This window comes from Myotis yumanensis, unplaced genomic scaffold (assembly GCF_028538775.1).
Source record: "Myotis yumanensis isolate MYYU_CA2020_CCGP unplaced genomic scaffold, mMyoYum1.0.hap1 SCAF_4, whole genome shotgun sequence".
Classification (NCBI taxonomy): Eukaryota; Metazoa; Chordata; class Mammalia; order Chiroptera; family Vespertilionidae; genus Myotis; species Myotis yumanensis.
The window spans coordinates 79,431,986-79,448,841 of NW_027223755.1; the positions used below are offsets into that span (position 1 = coordinate 79,431,986).

The window sequence follows — 16,856 nt, forward strand, 5'->3', positions numbered from 1 at the left end:
CTCAAACCTCTCAGGAAACAAAGGGCAAAGGATACCCCCACCAGAGAGTCTGTACTGTGATCAGAGATTTTAGCTGGCCCGTGGTGGCATTTTTGGACTGTGGTGGGGAGAAGGGGCTGAGGTGATGGGGCAGCATGACGGAAATGCCCCTGAGATGGCCTTTTCCTCTATGGAACCTCCTTCCATGGTCTCGACCTGAATTCTGGTGGGTAGGGGCCAATCCACATGTTTATTTATCCCAAGACACCTATCACCCCAAATCCACAGAGAACCTCCAGCTCCTTGAAAGTCAGCACAACCCAGTGCTAGGTGGTCTGGTTCCTAGAATTACCTGAGAAGGAAGCGTACAAAACCAGTCCTGAGGGGAAGGATGTTGGACGGCTAGGACCAGAAGAGGTGCTGCTGTAAGGGTGGCGGGGCTCAGCTGCAGGTGACTCAGGACTGCGGATCGCGCAGCCAGCACAGTCACCGCTGACACAGTTCCATGCCGCATTCACATTCGCCTCACCTGGTCACTTTCTCAGCAGTCAGCGCAAATCAATGGAGATGCCCCCACGCTCCCTACGCCTGCCAGAGCCCAGTCCGAGCGGGTGGGGTGGAGACCGTCCCGACTGGAACTCCACTTCCACCACTGGGCTGGCGTCCAGCTCCCGGGGCGCGCGAGGGTGGGGAGTGATGAGCTGTTGGTGGAGGGAGGGGGAGGAGAGGAGGCGCGGGGAGCCTGCCAGGATCGATCTCCGGAGACCAGGGTGTCCTAGTCATTGGGCAGTAACCCGGCACACGCTGCAGGCAGCGAGGGGCCACTGCCGAACCCCTGCCATAAGCTTCAAGTCGGGAGCTGGAGAGAGACGCTGGGCATCAGGACGGGTAGCAGCCACCTCTACCCACTCCGGCCTTTCCTCAGCCGTCTCACCCCCTCCGCCGGCCACTTTACTGCCTGTGGCCGGCAGGAATCTCGGAGGCGGTCACCCCACGGGGACACCAGAGTCCAAGTCGCTCGCCGTGCATCTGAGTCCACCGCGGCGTCGCAGCCACTTGCGGAAGCAGAAGTCCCAGCACCGCTGTGTCTCCTGCCCCGGGCAGAGCCGCCAAGCCTCGAGCGTTACCAGAACGAGACGTTTGCTGGTGGAGCACCGCCCAAACTCAGCGTGAGCCTGGCGGGTGCCTGCACCAGCAGCCAGCGCGTGGACGCGCACCAGGGCCGCCTGATTATTCTCCACACGTGACCGCAGCCTGGGCGTGGCGGGGACCAGCGAGGCGGAGCAGCAGGTGTGATAGGGCACCTCCCTCGAGGTGCCTGCAGCACCGCAGTGAGGCCCAAGTTCGGGGTGGGCGGAGAGAATATGGGGGCCAGGGTCATAGTCATGGATTTGGTCTACCCATAGCCTCTCCCTGCCCTAGGTCACCGAAATCAAGGTCAAACATTAAGCATTTACACTTTATCAGTTTTCAGAGCACAGTGACTCCAACACACTCCTCCCCTCCCTTCTCCCCCTCCCCCTTCCTGTGATCATCCAATTGTCCTTCCAAGGTCTCAGTTCCCATGAGGACCCCAGGACCTGAATCCTCACTCCATTTCAGGGTGTCTGGCCGGTGACACTGTGGCCCAAGGGGCTGAGGTGGACACAAGGCCTGGGCAAGTGTCTACCACCTGTGCCTGGGTTTGGGGGTACTGAGCCTGCTGCAGAAGCCCAAGGGCAGAGGTTCCAAGGACGCCCTGGCATCATTATCTGGGGCCCCTGCTCCTGTCCCTGCTCAGTGTGTGCTGCTGTGGCCATGCAGACTCCTCCTTCCTGAAACTCAGCCACTTGGGTGCCCACATGGGCGCTGTGGCTACAAACAATAGATGTCATGGCGCCCGAAGCATTCATGAGACTGTCCTGGCCGCCATGAAGCGACTTAGGGACGCTGGTGCCGGTGGTAGGACTGAGCCACTGCCAAGGGATCCTCTGATGAGCGCCTCCAGACACTCTGTCCCCCAACCTCATGAAATCCAAGTCACCTGGGCCCAATCAAGGGGCCTGGGCTATAGCGGGTGCCTGGGTGAGAGGAGCAAGCAAGCCACCCTCCAGACCCTGGGATGCTGGGGCATCAGCCTCATACCCCATACCCGGAGGGTTAGAGAGGGGAGGGAGCCATTACTCAAGGGAGCTGGGAGTGACTATGAGTCAGTGGGAGCCCATGAGGGGTGGGGGTGGCTACTTTATGATAGCACCTCCCCCCTCACCTTCCTTCTGCTGCCAATGCTGCTCCCTACCAGTTGCTCTAGGATTGGGAGGGCACTGAGTTAAGTGCCCATGAGCTGTTTTCCACAGGGTCCTCTTCCCCAAGCTCCCTGCCCCTTTTCCTACAAGCCAGGGCCAGGGAGCTGGGGCACAGGCTCCAAGGCCCCCATCCCAGCATTGGGGAGAGCTGGAGAGCAGCAGGGTATCAGCCCAGTCCAAATAGCCCAGGGGTAGGTGTGCACTGAGTACATGGCCCCAGACTACTTAGAAATGGACACTGCCATACTGGACCCCCTCAGCCAGCCACCTCAGCTAGTTGGCCTGGACCTGGTCCCTCCTCTGGAAGCACGAGGCAATCCCCCCAAGACTATCACACACTGCCCCCACAGCTACCCCAAATCAAGGCCCAGAACCAACTCTGGAAGCAAGGGTAAGAGTCTGCCAGGTCTATCTGACAGATGGAAAGTGAGATGAGGGAGAGAAAATGGCAAAGTTAGAATGTATTCTCATGTGTTCCCACAACTGAGGGGTTCTAAGGCACAGGCACCCCCTAGGATGGGTGACCTACAGAGGCGCTGAGCTACCCCTTCGGGCCCGCTGCCCACTCTGCCCCTTCCAGCAATGGGAAGTCTTCAGGAGGAAGTTCCCCAAGAAGTTGGATTCTTTAAAGGGAGAAAATTCTAGATCACCATCCTCCCTCCAAAAAAATCCTACAAATTTCTGGGCTTTCTCAGCCAAAGCTCTGATCCTCTGTTTCCCTGCAAAGTTATGCAGCATCAGTTCAGAGCAGCCGTGGGCAAACTACGGCCCGCAGGCCAGATCCGGCCCGTTTGAAATGAATAAAACTAAAAAAAAAAAAAAAAAGACCGTACCCTTTTATGTAATGATGTTTACTTTGAATTTATATTAGTTCACACAAACACTCCATCCATGCTTTTGTTCCGGCCCTCCGGTCCAGTTTAAGAACCCATTGTGGCCCTTGAGTCAAAAAGTTTGCCCACCCCTGGTTCAGCGTCACGGGGGAACCGTGGCTGCCACCCTTCCTCTGATGAGGACTCCCACAAGGACTTTCCCTGTCCCCCGCACGCACACACCTGCAGTGCCTGCCTGTGTCTCCAACAAACCAAAAAACTAACCCTCAGCTCCAAGGCTGCACTTCTGGGACCTCAGCGCAAGAAGGATGAAAGCACCAGGTATCTTTCCTTTGGTGTCCCCCAAAAGTGATGTGCCACCCCCTTACTCCCTAGATTGCCTCTCCCAATATCAGCCACATGCTTACACAATCCTCCCTTTCCTGGGCCTGGCAGAGCTGATGGAATCCTTGTTTCTTATATACTCAGCCTGGGGAACTGTACTGTGGGGCCCCTCATTAAAGGTGCCTTTCTTGGTCAGCCTGAAAAGGTCTTAGGCCCATGTATTCCCTCACCCCACTGTAGGGGGTGGCCAATGAGTAACAAGAATTTTAGGGGAGGACAGCCAAAGCTGCCATGGAGGAAGAGACCCCTATCCCTGCCTGAATGCCCATTCTGCTACTTACCACAAGGAGCCTGTTTGCAAACCAACACATTTATTGTCAACAGAACCGCCTAAAAGAGTAGAGGGCCCATGATGCCCCCAGAGGTGCTATGGACAATTGGTTTCTGGGGTCTGTGGGAGAGATGGGTCAGTGCCGTGAGAACCACTGGGGCCTGCGTGATCAGAAACAGGGTCTAGGGGACCAGAAGGGGGGGTGGGAGCTGCCGAGGAACCCGTGGAGCTAGGTCTTGGCTCCCCCTGGCTCATCTGCAGGAGGCCAGTGAGGGCGATCAGCTCAGGCCCACTGAGCCAGGCGGTGCAGCAGCCAGGGGACGGGGTGGGGCAGACCTGGGGGGACATGATAGGGGGTGGGAGCAGCAGCTTCAGAGAGCCCATCACCTGAGGAGAGAAGAGAGGGAAGTGTCTCCTCCCAAGCCCTGCAGGGAGGCTGCGATAAGGCCAGGGCAGGAAAGTACCCACTTGCTGAGGGGCTTCAGGCAGGTTCAAGGGAACACGCTGGCCAGGGGGCAGCAGAGGGTCTGAAAGAAAGACATCTTCACAGCACATCACCGGGAATCCTAGGGAGAAAAGCTGTTAGGGTGACAGGCTGGGTTTCCCATCCCACGGACCTCTGCACGGGTTCCCTAAGGAGCTCACGAAGCATTAGTCCTGAGTCTGAGGGGACCAAGGGGTGTTACCTGCATCCCTGGGTGCCTGCTCGCCACTCTGATGTACTGCTGCAGAAGTCAGGGGTCTGCGGGCCCTGCCTGAGGCTGCCTCGTACAGCGGCCAGAAGGAGGGGTGACACAAAGTCCGGCTTGAGAAAGAGGCACCGGAAGCACAGCTGGGTCCCTGTGGAGGGTCAGCAAAGATCACTGGAGTATCCCTGCCCCACCCCGAGCCCAGAGCCATAGGCACCCCCTACTCACCCACACCAGCTGCGAACCAGCTTTAGCCTCATAGTTGGGGTCCCATGGTGCCAGCAGGGTCATTCTTGAAGGGGCCACCCCCCAGGCCATCTGGGGAAAAAGGGGAACTGGGGGGGAGGGTAACGTGAGATTAAAACAGGCTCAGGAGCGGGTAAAGGGGTACTGAGGAGTAGAGGGGGCAAGGCCCAGCACCTACCTGGGGTTCCCGGGTGCTGCTGGGCTACCAGGCCTGCGCGGGGCGGGGCCCGCCGCTGTCCTCTCCGGGTCCAGGGAGGCCTTGGGGCCGGGAACTGAGGGCTGGAGGTGGGAAGGCACTGAGACGCCCCAGTCCGGGCTTCCCCGCCTTCCCCTCCGAGTCTGAACACTCCACGGCCAGGCCACAGGTGCCCGGTGCGGGAGGCCGAACATAACCACTGTTCGCACGGACCATGAGCGTCTGCACCCGCGGGACCCTCCAGCCCACGCGGACTCCCCGCAAGTGCCTCCAGCGGGCCGCGCCCCTCACCTGTCCTGTGGGGGTGCACCTGGCTCCCCCAGGGCTTTTCCTCCAGAGTTCCACACCTTGCCGGGGTCCCCGAACGGTGCGGGGCCCTGTTCCTCCGGCGCCTGCTCCGCGCCGGCGTCCCACCGTGGAAAGGGCCAGGGCAACATGCCGCGTCTGGGGGAGGGAAGGGCAGGCCCGCACCTCTGTGCCCGGCCCCTCGCTGCCCGGCCTCCCACCCGTCGGCCTCGCCCCTCCGTGGCGCCCACTCGGTCCCAGCCTCCCTCCGTGGTGGGCACCACCCTGTCTGTCCGGGTGAGTCCAGGCTGCCCGCCCACCGCACCCACCGCACCCACCTCACCCGGCCTCGCAGCGACGCCGACACGCAGTGCGTTTCCGGCCACGTGGCACGCGCTCCGCTGGGTCCCGGGGCGACCCCTGTTGGCGGGGGCGGGGGTTGCGCAGCCCGGCCTGCTTCCCAGGGAGCGCTGAGCACAGGTCACTTTAGACCCCCTTTCCCACAATGCATTGCTTTCACCATTTCCTTCGCCGAGACACAGAGACTAGCGGCAACTTAGAGACTTTCCAGCTTCTTTATTGCACTTGACACAACATCCGATGCCCCATCTTCCATCCCAGACCCTCAGTCACACTCAGAGGAACCCAGGCGCCTGGCCGGGCAGGCCGGCTTCCAGCCCAACGGGGTGCCCGAGGAACAGGGCCCGGCGAGGCGCCCTCACCAGCCCTCGCTAGAGCAGAGCCCAGACGTGGCTGTCTTCTGTTCCGGGATCCCAGGCCGGTCGCGGCCCTGTGCCCCTACCTCAACCCCTAAGACTGCTCCAGCAGTGCGTGGACCACAGCAGCGATGTAGGGGAGGCCCCTTCCTGGGGCCCCCTCCTCTTCCAGGATGTGGTGGGGCTGGCACAGGGACTCCTGGGGGGAGGGGCCCAGATGAAATCCCCGTGTATCTTTTCCTCTGGGCTTCCCAGCCCTTGGCAGAGGGCAGGGGGAGACACCCTAAAGGAGCCTGGTCAAAGGAAGCTGACAGGATGGCCCTTAAAAATGTAGGTGAGGTCAGGGGCACCCTGGACATGGTTTGGGACAAATGAGATGCAAAGAAGCTGCCAGCAGATATCAGAAGGGAGATGACACAGGGGCCAAGGCTCATAGGGGAGGAAAGACCTGTCATTTCCAGAGGAAAACGCTGGAGTAGGCAGGCTGGCACATAGAGCCCAACGGGTACTGCCAGGACTGGGCCTGGCCACAGTAGGAGCAGACGCAAACACACACACACACAGGCAGCCACAGTCTGTACAATTTATACATGAGATGGGGACCCAGACTGGGCCTTGCATCTCCTACAAATATAGAGTTCTCTCTACAAAATATAGATAATTTAGCCCCCAATATTGGGGGTGGGAAGTAGGGGGTGGAGAGAGAGTGAAAACAGGAAGGTTAAGATCCACCCCCTCTGGGGGAGCAGAGGGCAGGGCTGGGTGGGAGAAGGTATGAAGGCACCATCAGCACTGAGATGGGAGGGGCCAGAGGCTGGGTGCCCAGGATCTGGGAGTACCAGAGTGGGGCCTCTGAGGTCAGTGTTTGTGAGGGGAGGAGGGTTCACTAGTGTCTTTGGTAGGGGCTGAAGGCACCACTGGTGGGCATGGGGGTTGCACAGGAGTCTTATAAATAGAAATAGGGCAAGGTGGTGGGGGAAGGGGTGACTTCAGGTCCTAGGAACCCAGGAGTTGAGTGTAGACGACATAGAGCAGCAGCATGAGGACCACGTAGAAGAGGATGAAGCCGCCCAGACCAGAGGGGGGCCAGAGCGGTGGGGGGGCCCTGCCCCCCACCCGCTTCACGGCCTCCAGGGTGGTCCACAGCCCCTGGGCGGTGCCCTGGAGGAGATCCGAGGGCGAGCACAGGTCAGCCTGGGAAGGGAGAGGACAGATGGACAAGGACAAAGGGCAGACGTCATCAGCAGCAGCAAGACAATTCTTTCCACCCCCTGCCCTCGCATGCCAGGGCCAGAGCCATGCCAACATGCAGAGTGCAGGGAAGAGGCATGCAGGGAAGGGAGACATGCAGGACAGGGACTTCCTTCTGGGGACCACATACTCCCTGTGAATGGAACCCTGCCATCCATGCAAAGGGTTCAGCTAAGCCCAGAATGCTACCACTCTTTATAGTAGACCAGCCCCAGGATTCTGAGATCAACCCTCCATACCTCAGGCACCCCCATTTTTCGACAGGCTTCTAAGAAACTCTCCACATTCTTCCGAGACTTGAGGGTACTGAGTTTTGGCTGGGGATGTGTGAGAAAGGAAAAAAGATAAGAGATTAAGGGAGGGGCCACAGGAGTCCCCTGTCCCCTTCCCTTCTTCCCACCCTGGGCCCCAACTAACCACAGCAGGTGAGGGCACATGAATGAAGGGCACAGAGCGGGGCCTCAGCTGGTTGGCCAGCTGACAGAGGATGACGCCGTTGGCCAGAGCTTCTGCCAGGTCCTCAGGCAGGGGCCGCTGCAGCCGCGACTCAAGGACCTGAAAGGCAGGGAAAGGAGGTGGATGGGGGATGAGAACGTCAGAGTCAGCGGGGAGCGCCAGCCTGCATCTCCCGTCCTCAGCCAAAGCACCAGGTGGACAAAGAGGACATTGAGGGAGGCCAGGAAACCAGGAGGTGCCATGCTGAGCCCAGGCCCCACTCATGCAGATCCCTCCTCTCTGACCTGGCGCAATTGAGCCATCAGCTCCTTCTCGTCCAGAAGCTGAGGGGATCGCCGAGGTCTCAAGACAGAGTCTGGTGAGGAAGGACCTGGAAAAGGAGGGTGTGGGGCTGTCTCCACTACCACTGTAGACTTTGTAGCTGGATTACAGTGTCTGGCACACACATCTCCTGTCTCTGTGTTTGTGGGATTTTCAACACAAAGAGACAATTGACCAGAGAACTCCCAGGCCAGCGGGTGACTGCAGCCTGGGGGTTAGTGCTGCATTAGCACCGGGTTAGTTCTGGGGAGGGGAGACCCACCTGAGCCACTCTGAGAGGAAGAACGGAAGAGGAAGCTATTTGGTCTCTGGATGGAGCCGAGCGGCCGAGGAGCAGGTGCTGTCACTGGGGAACAGAGGCAGGGGACAGGGGCAGGTGAGAGACATCCCCTCGGTGTCCCACTCTTCCCTCAGGCTACCCTCACATACACAAGCCCCCATCCCCTTCCCAAAGCCCCTGTCACACCTGGTCCACCTATAGGAAGGGACTCCTGAGAGGTGGGGGCTGAGACAGGAGCTCCCTGTCCCCCTGAAGCTCCCAGTTGGGTGGCACTGGACTTGGGCATGCCGCTGAGGAGACAGAATGGGAATTAGAAGGGATGGTGAGGGGGAAGGAGTGCAAGGAGAGGGCTCAGGGAGGTGCAGTCTGGGAGGACACATACTTGTAAGTGGCCTGAGTGGGCAAGGCTGTAGCACCTCCACCAGGAGCCCTGACCCCCAGCTTCAGAAAACTAGAAAGTGAAGGAAGAGATGTGGGGTCAGCAGCGTTAGGCAGGGGGCTGCCAACCCTGAGAGGCAGAGTAGCTCAGGAGGGCTCATTTCCACTCATTTCCAGGGCCCACCACCTGCCAGTAGCTCCTGTGCCCACACCTGTCCTTCCTGAGGGCCCCACACACTCCACTCTGTTGCTGCTGCTGCTGCTGCCTCCGCTCACGCTCCTGCCACAGCTGCAAAGTGTCCGGGCGGCGCCGTTCCTCTCCAGACAGTTCCTCCCGCCTGAAGAGGCAAAGGCGGGATGAGAGGGATAGAGGTCAGGGAAGAGAGATGGTGCGAGGAGACTGAGCAAAGAAAGGAGGTGCCAGCTCAAGTGGCTCTGGTACCTGCTGCTTGGTGCCCTCTCCTTTTCCCCTGCTACAGGGCTTAATACTGGTGGCTGCTGCTCCTGAAGAAAGAACAGCAGAAGGAGGAACTGAGGGAGACCTGATCTCCAAGCCTGCACTGGCCCCTCCCTCCAGCTCTCCTCTCACAGCAGATGGGCAGTGGACAAGGGCTAGCCCCTCACCTTGACAGCACCTCGCTCTTCATCCTCCCCAGGCACGTGGCTGTCAATGAAGTCAATCTGCTCAGGGTCTCCATCAGCTGGAGAGGCAGGACATGTCAGCAAGCAGATGGGGGCCTTCAGGCTTGTCCATTCCCCTCAGTCCCAGGGCCCCCGACACCACCACTCACCACAGCCATCCTCCTTCCGCTCCCTGGGCCCCCGAGGCTCCCGGGCCAGCTCCGATATCCGGAACGACAACTCCGAAAAGTCATCAGTTGACTATAAATGCAGAAACGCAGAGATGGAAGACAGCTGGGGACTCATGGGGTTCAGGGCCTTGGGGTCCGCTGCTAAGCCAGCCATTCCCCAGGATACTTGGGCAAGGGAAGGAAGAAGACAGCTCCAGGCGCCATCTGTCACTCTGAGATTTAGAGGTAAAAGGCAAAGGGTCCTGGCTCAGAGGTTCTCCTCCAGGACTGAGATCACCAATGTCCCTTGGAAAGGAGGCACTTACCTCATTTCCAGACCACCTCTTGCTGCCACTGTCAACACTGTGGAAGCCTGAGTCCAGCCCGCCATCGTACCGACGTCCCGGAAATAAGTCCTCAGCTGGGCTGGGGCCAGCCAGGAAGAGCTGGTCAGTCCTATACTGGGCAGCAACCCCCTGCCCATCCTCCCTCTGGAAACCATGGGGACACTGGTGCCAGGAAGGGGTATTAGGGATCCAGGCTTCCTTCCCCACCCTTATTTACCAGGGGCTGAAACTCGGGGGGCGGGAAGGGGCCAGGTCCCCCAGTGCAGCGCCCCCACGCCGCCCAGCCTCTGTTGACAAGTACTTGAAGATGTGAAGTTTCCCCTTCAGGCAGATCTGAGTGTGAAGATGAGCATGAAAGGAGTTAGGGAAAAGCAGGGGGCATTCCAGATCCTACTTGGCTACCAAAGGGACCCACCCACACTCCCGCCCAATCTCAACCCTGTCTCCAATGTCCGCCCCAGGCCCACCTCTTACCTGGGCAGGTGGGCTTTGCAGGGGGTTGCTGTCCAGAAGAATGACCTGCAGGTGCCTGAGGCGGCAGAAGGAGACCGGGATGCGGGAGATGCGGTTACAGGAAAAATCCAGGCGGACAAGAGGAAGGTCCCCCAGCTCTGAGGGTGGGTGAAGATAGAGTCAGGAGTAGGCCCAAGGGCTCACTTCCTCTACTCTCTGCTGTGGCCTGGCTGGCTGAGGGCACTATCTAAGAACAGTCTCCCTGTTCCTCTTCCTGCTCAAATTTGGCCTACCTTCATGCCTCCCTCCCCCATCAACTACAGCTCATGCCCATCCCAGGTGCTTCCTCCATTTCTCCTCCCTGCCCACTCCCCAGTCCAACCACTCCTTCTTTCTCAAGTGACCGTCACAAGCCCCAAATCAAACCAACGTTGATACCGTGTTGCTCAAATACTTTCCATGACTTGCAGCTGGGGTTGCTGAGAGTAAGTGAGTTGTGCCCCACACAAAGGTACCCGGGCAGGAGGGGCTGCAATCCCACCTGCACTTCACTAGCCAAGCCCTGCCCCCTGGGTGAGACTGTGCTTGCCCACAGGTAGGGGTACCTTTGTCTGATCTGGCTCAGCCCATGTTTCCCATCTCACTGCCCATCTCATACCACATCAGATAACCCTCCAGCTCCTTGACTTCTGGGCCTTTCCACATGCTGTTTTGCTCAACTAGGAGAATGCCACTGTTCTGTCCACACATCTTTCAAGGTTCAGCTCGTCACCTTCTCCATGCAATCTTTCCAACATTAAGTTGGAACTCATTGCTCCTTCCTCTGTGTCCCCAGGACATTTTGCTGGGGTCTCTTTTATGGCCCAGATAGAGTTTATTTGAACCCCTACTGACTTAGAAGAGGGCCAGCACAGCAGTAAGGGGAAGCCCAGAGGAAATGGATGACCACCTGACTCCTGTCTCTTGTTCTTCAAAACCAGGGTTAGCATGGCACAGGTCCTTTCTGCTGAGCACTTTCTAACCGCATCCATGCTGGGCCAGGTTTACTCCCACCCACATGCTTTGCACATGGGGTTCCCTCTGCCGAGGCTGCAGAGGGTGGAGAACTCTCCTTCAATGGTCAATTCCTACTGCGCCTCTGGAGCAAAACCTTCCTCAAGTTCCCCAGTAGAGCCAGTGCCTCCCTGTGTAGCTCCTGTAGCTCTCTAAGTATCCTGTTCTAGAACTTCCTCCTGCTTCTCTCCCATTAAATTAAGATTTAATTAAGCCATTACATTTTAAGAGATGACCCCAGATCTGAGTGACGTCACTCACATTTACCTGGTCCCCACCTAAAGCACAGGGAACACATATACAAAACAATGCTGGCTGAATAAAAGAAGGTGTGGCTGCTTTGGAGCAGAAGCTATCAAATGTTGGGGTGTATCACAATTAGCTCATTAAAATGGAGCTGCTTGGGCTCCAGCATGTGGCCCCCACTGATTCAGACTCTCTGGGGAGGAGGTGCAGAGCATCATCTGACTCAGGTGTGAGAACTCCCGCTGGGGTGAGTGGTGACACAGGATAACCTTAAAGGCCCTCTGACCTTGAGATTCTACAGGTACCGACGCACTCACCTACTCCCCTTGCTGCATCTTTTCCCACATTTGTAAAATAGAGCAAATAACCCATGTCTTGCCAGCTTCAGAGGGATGCTGGTCAAGAACAAATAAAATAATGTAGTTTGTTTGATACAATGCAAAACCCTGGTCAACTAAGCATTATTTTTCTGTGGAAGATTCCCTTTCTCTAACTTTTCTATAACTTCTGTCTGTCTCTCTCTCTTTCTCCACCCCGCACCTCCGATTCTTCATTTTCCTTACCATCAGGCAGGGTGCTGAGCTGGTTCCTCCGAACATTGAGATCCCGCAAGGAAGGGAGGCTGCACAGCTCTGTGGGGAGGGACTGCAACTCATTGCTGCTCACATCCTGGAATGAGGAAAAAACTAGGAAGAAGCCACAAGACCAGGAGCTGTCTCCTGTCTCTGGTCACCTCCTTTAGTCTGGGCCTCACCCCTAGGGCGCATCCTGCCTTTCCTTAATTTCTCCCCCCAAAAGGTCCCTGGTGCCTGGCTCTACAGTCCCTCTTCTCGCCCTGCTCCCCATTCTCACAAGCTGCCGAAGACTTCCCAAGGTGCTGATGTCGGGAGGCAGGGCTCCCAGTTTGTTGTTGCTGACAATGAGGACCCGCAGGGGCAGCTGGCAGATGTAGGACGGCAGCGATGACAGCTGGTTTCGGCTGTGGAAGGAAGAAAGGCAGTGGGTTCGCTCCCCAGGCAGAGCATCCCAGTGTGGCCCTCCTCTAAAGGTCACCAGGAGGGTCACCCAGGGCACGTACACTGGTGCTTGGGGCTGAGAAGGATAAGCTGCACCCTCCCCCGGCCCTGCCCCCTTACCTGAGGTTGAGGTAGGTGAGGGCTGTGAGATTCCCCAAAGCTGGGTTCAGGCATCTCAGGCAATTGTGGTAGAGGCTCAGGCCCTCCAGGGACACCAGCTGGCACGCTGCCTCTGGCACCTCGGGGAACCGGTTCCGGGACAGGTCTAGGGGAAACAAGTGTCGGGAGAGCTGTGGAGAGGCCCAGCCTGGACAGGAGGACCTCGAACTTCTCCAGAGCCAGATGCCCAGCCTTCTACCTTCCCAACAGACCTGAAGAATCAGGCCTATAAACCTGGGCTACCTGGAGAGAGAACAAAGCCTTCTGCAAACTGGAGCGCATTCCAAGAACGGCCAGAATGGCAAAGGGAAGGCAAAGGCCTTAGGGTCACTGGACTGGAGAAACTCAGACTAGGGGTGTGGGGACAAGCCATGGATGCTGTTTTCAAACAAACACATGAAGGGTTATACTGGATTGGTCGCTGGATTCTATAACTCTTGTGGTTTCCTGTTGCTCTGTGATGCCAGGAGAGGTGGAAGGCAAAGATCATAGCAGAGTGCTAGTACTCCAAAGAAAATAGCAATGTGATGAACTGGGAGGCTCAAGATAAGAATATGGACAATCTCTGGGAGAGACCACTGAGAAAGCCCATCCTTTATCAGGGGTCCTAACTCCCAACCTCAACCTGTGTTCAGTCCGGGGAAAAACCAAGGGTCATCAAAGCCTGGCTCTAGAATTAAGGCTCCCGACTCTGGACAACGGTTTCTCACCAGCCCCTGGGAACAGCAAACCAGGTCCAAGGATCTATGAAGTCACAGACTCCCAAGGACCAGGAAGGGCAATCAACCAAGCTGGAGGTGGGAGCTAGAGTCCTCTGGTCCCTCCCAGCCAGACGCACGTTCTTCAGGGCTCGCTCATTCCCACCCTCTTATAGCCCTACCAACCTTCTCCTACTTCCTCTCTTATTGCCCAGACTTCAAGCAAGCACCCCCTTTGCCTGTGTCTTGAACACAGAGACTAGTGTGTCACCTTCTCCATGCAATCTTTCCAACACTAGTCTCACCCAGGGGGCAGGGCTTGGCTAGTGAAGTTCTTTTACTGCCACTTTAACTCAAGAGGTGGCCTGCCAGTGCAATGCAAGGAATCAGGCATTTTGGGTTCCCATCAATATGGAGACACTCACTGCTTAAACCTCTATGCCTGGCCTGTATCGGGAGGGGCCCAGGGCCTGCTGGGGGAAGTCCTGAGCAGCAGTACTTGGGTGAACTTCTTAAATGGCCTTCCCCAGGGACGAGTGAGCAAAAGCTGAGGGGAGGAGAATCTGGGATATAGCCCCCAAGGAAATGGGTCTTGTGACAGGAAATGAATCTGTCCGGTTCTGTCTCTGGTGGGCCTTGTGTTTGCCTGAGCGGACGACAGCCTAATGCCCCAGGAATCCTTCTCTCTCCCTCTCTGCTCCCAACCTCGGTGCACACAGGCCCGTCACAGGAAAAGACAGTTCCAGACAGAGGGGAGGACCAAATGCTGTCCTCCCACTCTCACCCTCCACCTGCCTGCTTTCTCTGCATCCACCAATGTGTGCGCACACACGTATGGATGAAGGGAGAGAACAATTTATGATGGGTAGGCAGGTGGCAGGGCCAAACGCTGGGAGCGGAAGGGAGCCCAGGCAGGAGGAGGGAGGGCACAGCAGGCACAGGATGTGGTCTGTGAGAGAATGAGCTGCACTTCTCCTTTGTGAAAGTGGCCCCTCCTCCCATCTCAGGAGTCATCCTGCTATCAGGCACCAGGAATGAAGTCCAGGGGATATCAGGGGCCTATGCCATAGGTAACATGCATGGAAAGTACTGTTTCAGAAAGAGCTGGGAAAGAGGGGAAGTTCAAACTTACTCCGGCATGAGTGGTGAAGCTTTTAGCCTGGGTTGGAGGGCAAGGAGGTGTGGAGGGCAGGGTATGGGCAATACTATGTTTTTGTCACTTCCCCTTTCCACCCCAAGCGACAGGCACCCTGCTTGAGAAGAGGGGACAGAAAAGAGAGTTCTGAACAAGATAGACCCGCCTGGCCTAGAATCTGGGCCCTGAAAGTTCTGAGAAAACTGCCTGGAGAGCAGGCAGAGAGGGGTTCTCAGGAAGCTGAGATTTCCCCGCTTCACCACACAGGCTCACTCACAAGGGAACTGGCTGCACCCTGAGCCAGAATGCCGGGGGAGGAGACTGGGAGGGGGGAGAGCTAGGAGGATCAGGGAGTTCTTGGTAGTTTTCCCCAGGAGTCCACTCACTGAGACAGAGCCCTAAGGAAGTAAAGAATAACATTTGGTCTTTGTCAAAACACAAGCAAGGGGGAGGGGCAAGAGAACAGACATTGAGTGTCGCACAGCTGCTGAGGTCAATCTGGAGCTTGGGGGTTAGGAGACTCGGGGAGACAGAGAGGACGGCTCCTGGGGCTCACCCATTCCCTGAACTCACTCACTGCAAAGTGGGCAAGTTCGTTTACCCAGCAACCCAAGAAAGGTGGAAAGGTTTAAACTGGTTCTCCCCGGGACAGTGGGAAAGAGAGTATGTCCGTGCCCACTTGAGTGCTTGCAGGTGAGCAGGCACCTGCTAGGGGAGAAATGCAGTCCAAGGGCAGTGTCAACAGGAGGACACTCTCATCCAATCCCAAGTCCCACCCTGGGCTAGGCTGGGGTGTGGCTCCGGGAATGCAGTCCTCCTCCCTCGTTCCAACACACACACACACACACACACACACACACACACACACTCACACAGCTGTCAGCCCAAGGTCGTCTCCAGAGCAGCTGAGGCCTGACTCACCTGTCACAGTGGCGTCCCCCAAACCCCACCATCAATAGACACCAGGGAAACATGATTAGAGGGATCCTGCAATGGGGAGTGGAAGGATAGTCAGACAGTCTCTAGGTTTCCAGCACACCTAGCAAGGAGATAAGAGTTCCTTCCTTTTAGCAAATGCCTCAAGTCTCTCCCCCTGGGGAAAGCAGAAACAGAAATGGGAATTCTAGAGTCCCTGTGAGGTCACGGGCTCCATAGTGACCTCACACACGCAGGAAGGAAAAGGACTCAGGTAAGGGGGTCAGGAATAAGGAGGAAGAATTGGGGAGCAGAGGGGAGACGAAAGATTTGCTTCTTTCCCACAGGCGGGCTGGGTGAAGAGTGGAGAGGGCCTGGGACCTTAGAGGGCGGGACTGCTAGCAAAGCAAGCAGAAACATTGCGTCGTTAGGGACAGATCCATGGGAAGGAGGTCCTAAGTCTGCTCGGATCTCGGTGGCACGGGGACAGAGTTGCAGACGATGTGGAGGAAGAGAAAGGAGTCACTAGAGGGGTTCATGGGGGCTCCTTTATGGAACGATCAGAACTGAAGTTGGGGGAAAAAAACAAAAACAGGCAAATAAGCCAACCAGGTAAGAGGAGGGACCATTCTACAGGTGCGCCAATATGCAAATAAAGAGAAGCGGAGGGGGTGGGGTGGAAAGGGGATCACAACATTCGGCCAGGAACGCTGGGCTTTCCAAGAAAACGAGAAACGCGCTCATGGTCTGGTGGTTCTTAAGGCGGGAGGGGTGATCGCAGACTTATGCCCATCGGCGGGTCGAGAACGCGGACGGCCGAGAGGAGTGCCAGCCTCCTCGGCCCCGGAGCAGCGAGCAGGGGGGCGGGGCAATGCAAATGAGGGTCCCGGCCGGGCGCTCGGCCGGGTGCACTCACCAGCCTGGGTGATGTCTGACAGGTCGTAGCTGCGGGCCGCGCCCCGGGGGAAGTGCTTCAAGCGCCGGTTGGACAGGTTCAGGGTCCCGGTAGCCACGGCCTCCTCGAGGGCCCGCTCTGCACTGCGGCTCCCCGGCAGACCCAGAGACCCTGGAACGGAGGTCGTGGCCGCCGCCTCCTCACCCCCGGCGGCAAATGAGGCCGCGATCGCCGCCGCCATCCGCTCCGGGCGGCTACCGTTGCCTGACTGACGGGACCGGCCGTCCCTTCCCCCCCCTCCCCTCCTTGGAGCCGCCGTAGTTACTTCAAGGGGGAGAAAGTGGGACCAGAGACCCGGTGGACCAATCGCGGTCCCGAGCATCGGAAGTGGCTAATCAGAACCCGCCGGGGGCGTGGAGACTCCGGCGCTGGAGTGAGGCGAGCGAAGGGAGGAGGACTAGAATGCAACTCTTGCCAACGGCTGACGCTTCAGCCGGGCTCACCCCGTTCAGCAGCATCCAATCACACTGCTTAGGCTGGAGGTAAAGCCAATCAGATTCAACCAGGAGGCGGGACGC

The 16,856-nt window shown here is 57.8% G+C and overlaps 2 protein-coding genes across 6 annotated transcripts; both read right to left on the reverse strand.

Moving 5' to 3' along the window:
* Positions 1–3,813: 3,813 nt before the first annotated feature.
* SAP25 (Sin3A associated protein 25) lies at positions 3,814–5,423 on the reverse strand. Of its 3 annotated transcripts, XM_070412688.1 has the most exons (6): positions 5,175–5,423; positions 4,866–4,966; positions 4,670–4,776; positions 4,439–4,592; positions 4,221–4,318; positions 3,814–4,139 (listed from the first exon to the last, which is right to left on the reverse strand). In XM_070412688.1, the coding sequence occupies exons 1-6, from the start codon at positions 5,318–5,320 to the stop codon at positions 3,849–3,851; spliced, it is 897 nt and encodes a 298-aa protein (XP_070268789.1). In that variant the 5' UTR covers positions 5,321–5,423; the 3' UTR covers positions 3,814–3,848. The 3 variants fall into 3 exon arrangements, with proteins under 3 accessions (XP_070268789.1, XP_070268787.1, XP_070268786.1); XM_070412686.1 differs by having other exon boundaries at positions 3,814–4,279; XM_070412685.1 differs by having other exon boundaries at positions 3,814–4,318.
* Positions 5,424–5,729: 306 nt separating this feature from the next.
* On the reverse strand, positions 5,730–16,684 carry LRCH4 (leucine rich repeats and calponin homology domain containing 4). 3 transcript variants are annotated; one of them, XM_070412683.1, is made up of 18 exons: positions 16,300–16,683; positions 12,597–12,741; positions 12,313–12,439; positions 12,024–12,129; positions 10,183–10,319; positions 9,926–10,041; positions 9,688–9,787; positions 9,362–9,452; positions 9,195–9,271; positions 9,013–9,074; positions 8,783–8,908; positions 8,575–8,643; positions 8,379–8,482; positions 8,175–8,258; positions 7,876–7,961; positions 7,553–7,690; positions 7,375–7,452; positions 5,730–6,083 (listed from the first exon to the last, which is right to left on the reverse strand). In XM_070412683.1, the coding sequence occupies exons 1-18, from the start codon at positions 16,658–16,660 to the stop codon at positions 5,979–5,981; spliced, it is 2,112 nt and encodes a 703-aa protein (XP_070268784.1). In that variant the 5' UTR covers positions 16,661–16,683; the 3' UTR covers positions 5,730–5,978. The 3 variants fall into 3 exon arrangements, with proteins under 3 accessions (XP_070268784.1, XP_070268782.1, XP_070268783.1); XM_070412681.1 differs by lacking the exon at positions 5,730–6,083 and adding an exon at positions 6,454–7,078 and having other exon boundaries at positions 16,300–16,684; XM_070412682.1 differs by lacking the exons at positions 5,730–6,083; positions 8,575–8,643 and adding an exon at positions 6,454–7,078 and having other exon boundaries at positions 16,300–16,684.
* Positions 16,685–16,856: the final 172 nt, after the last annotated feature.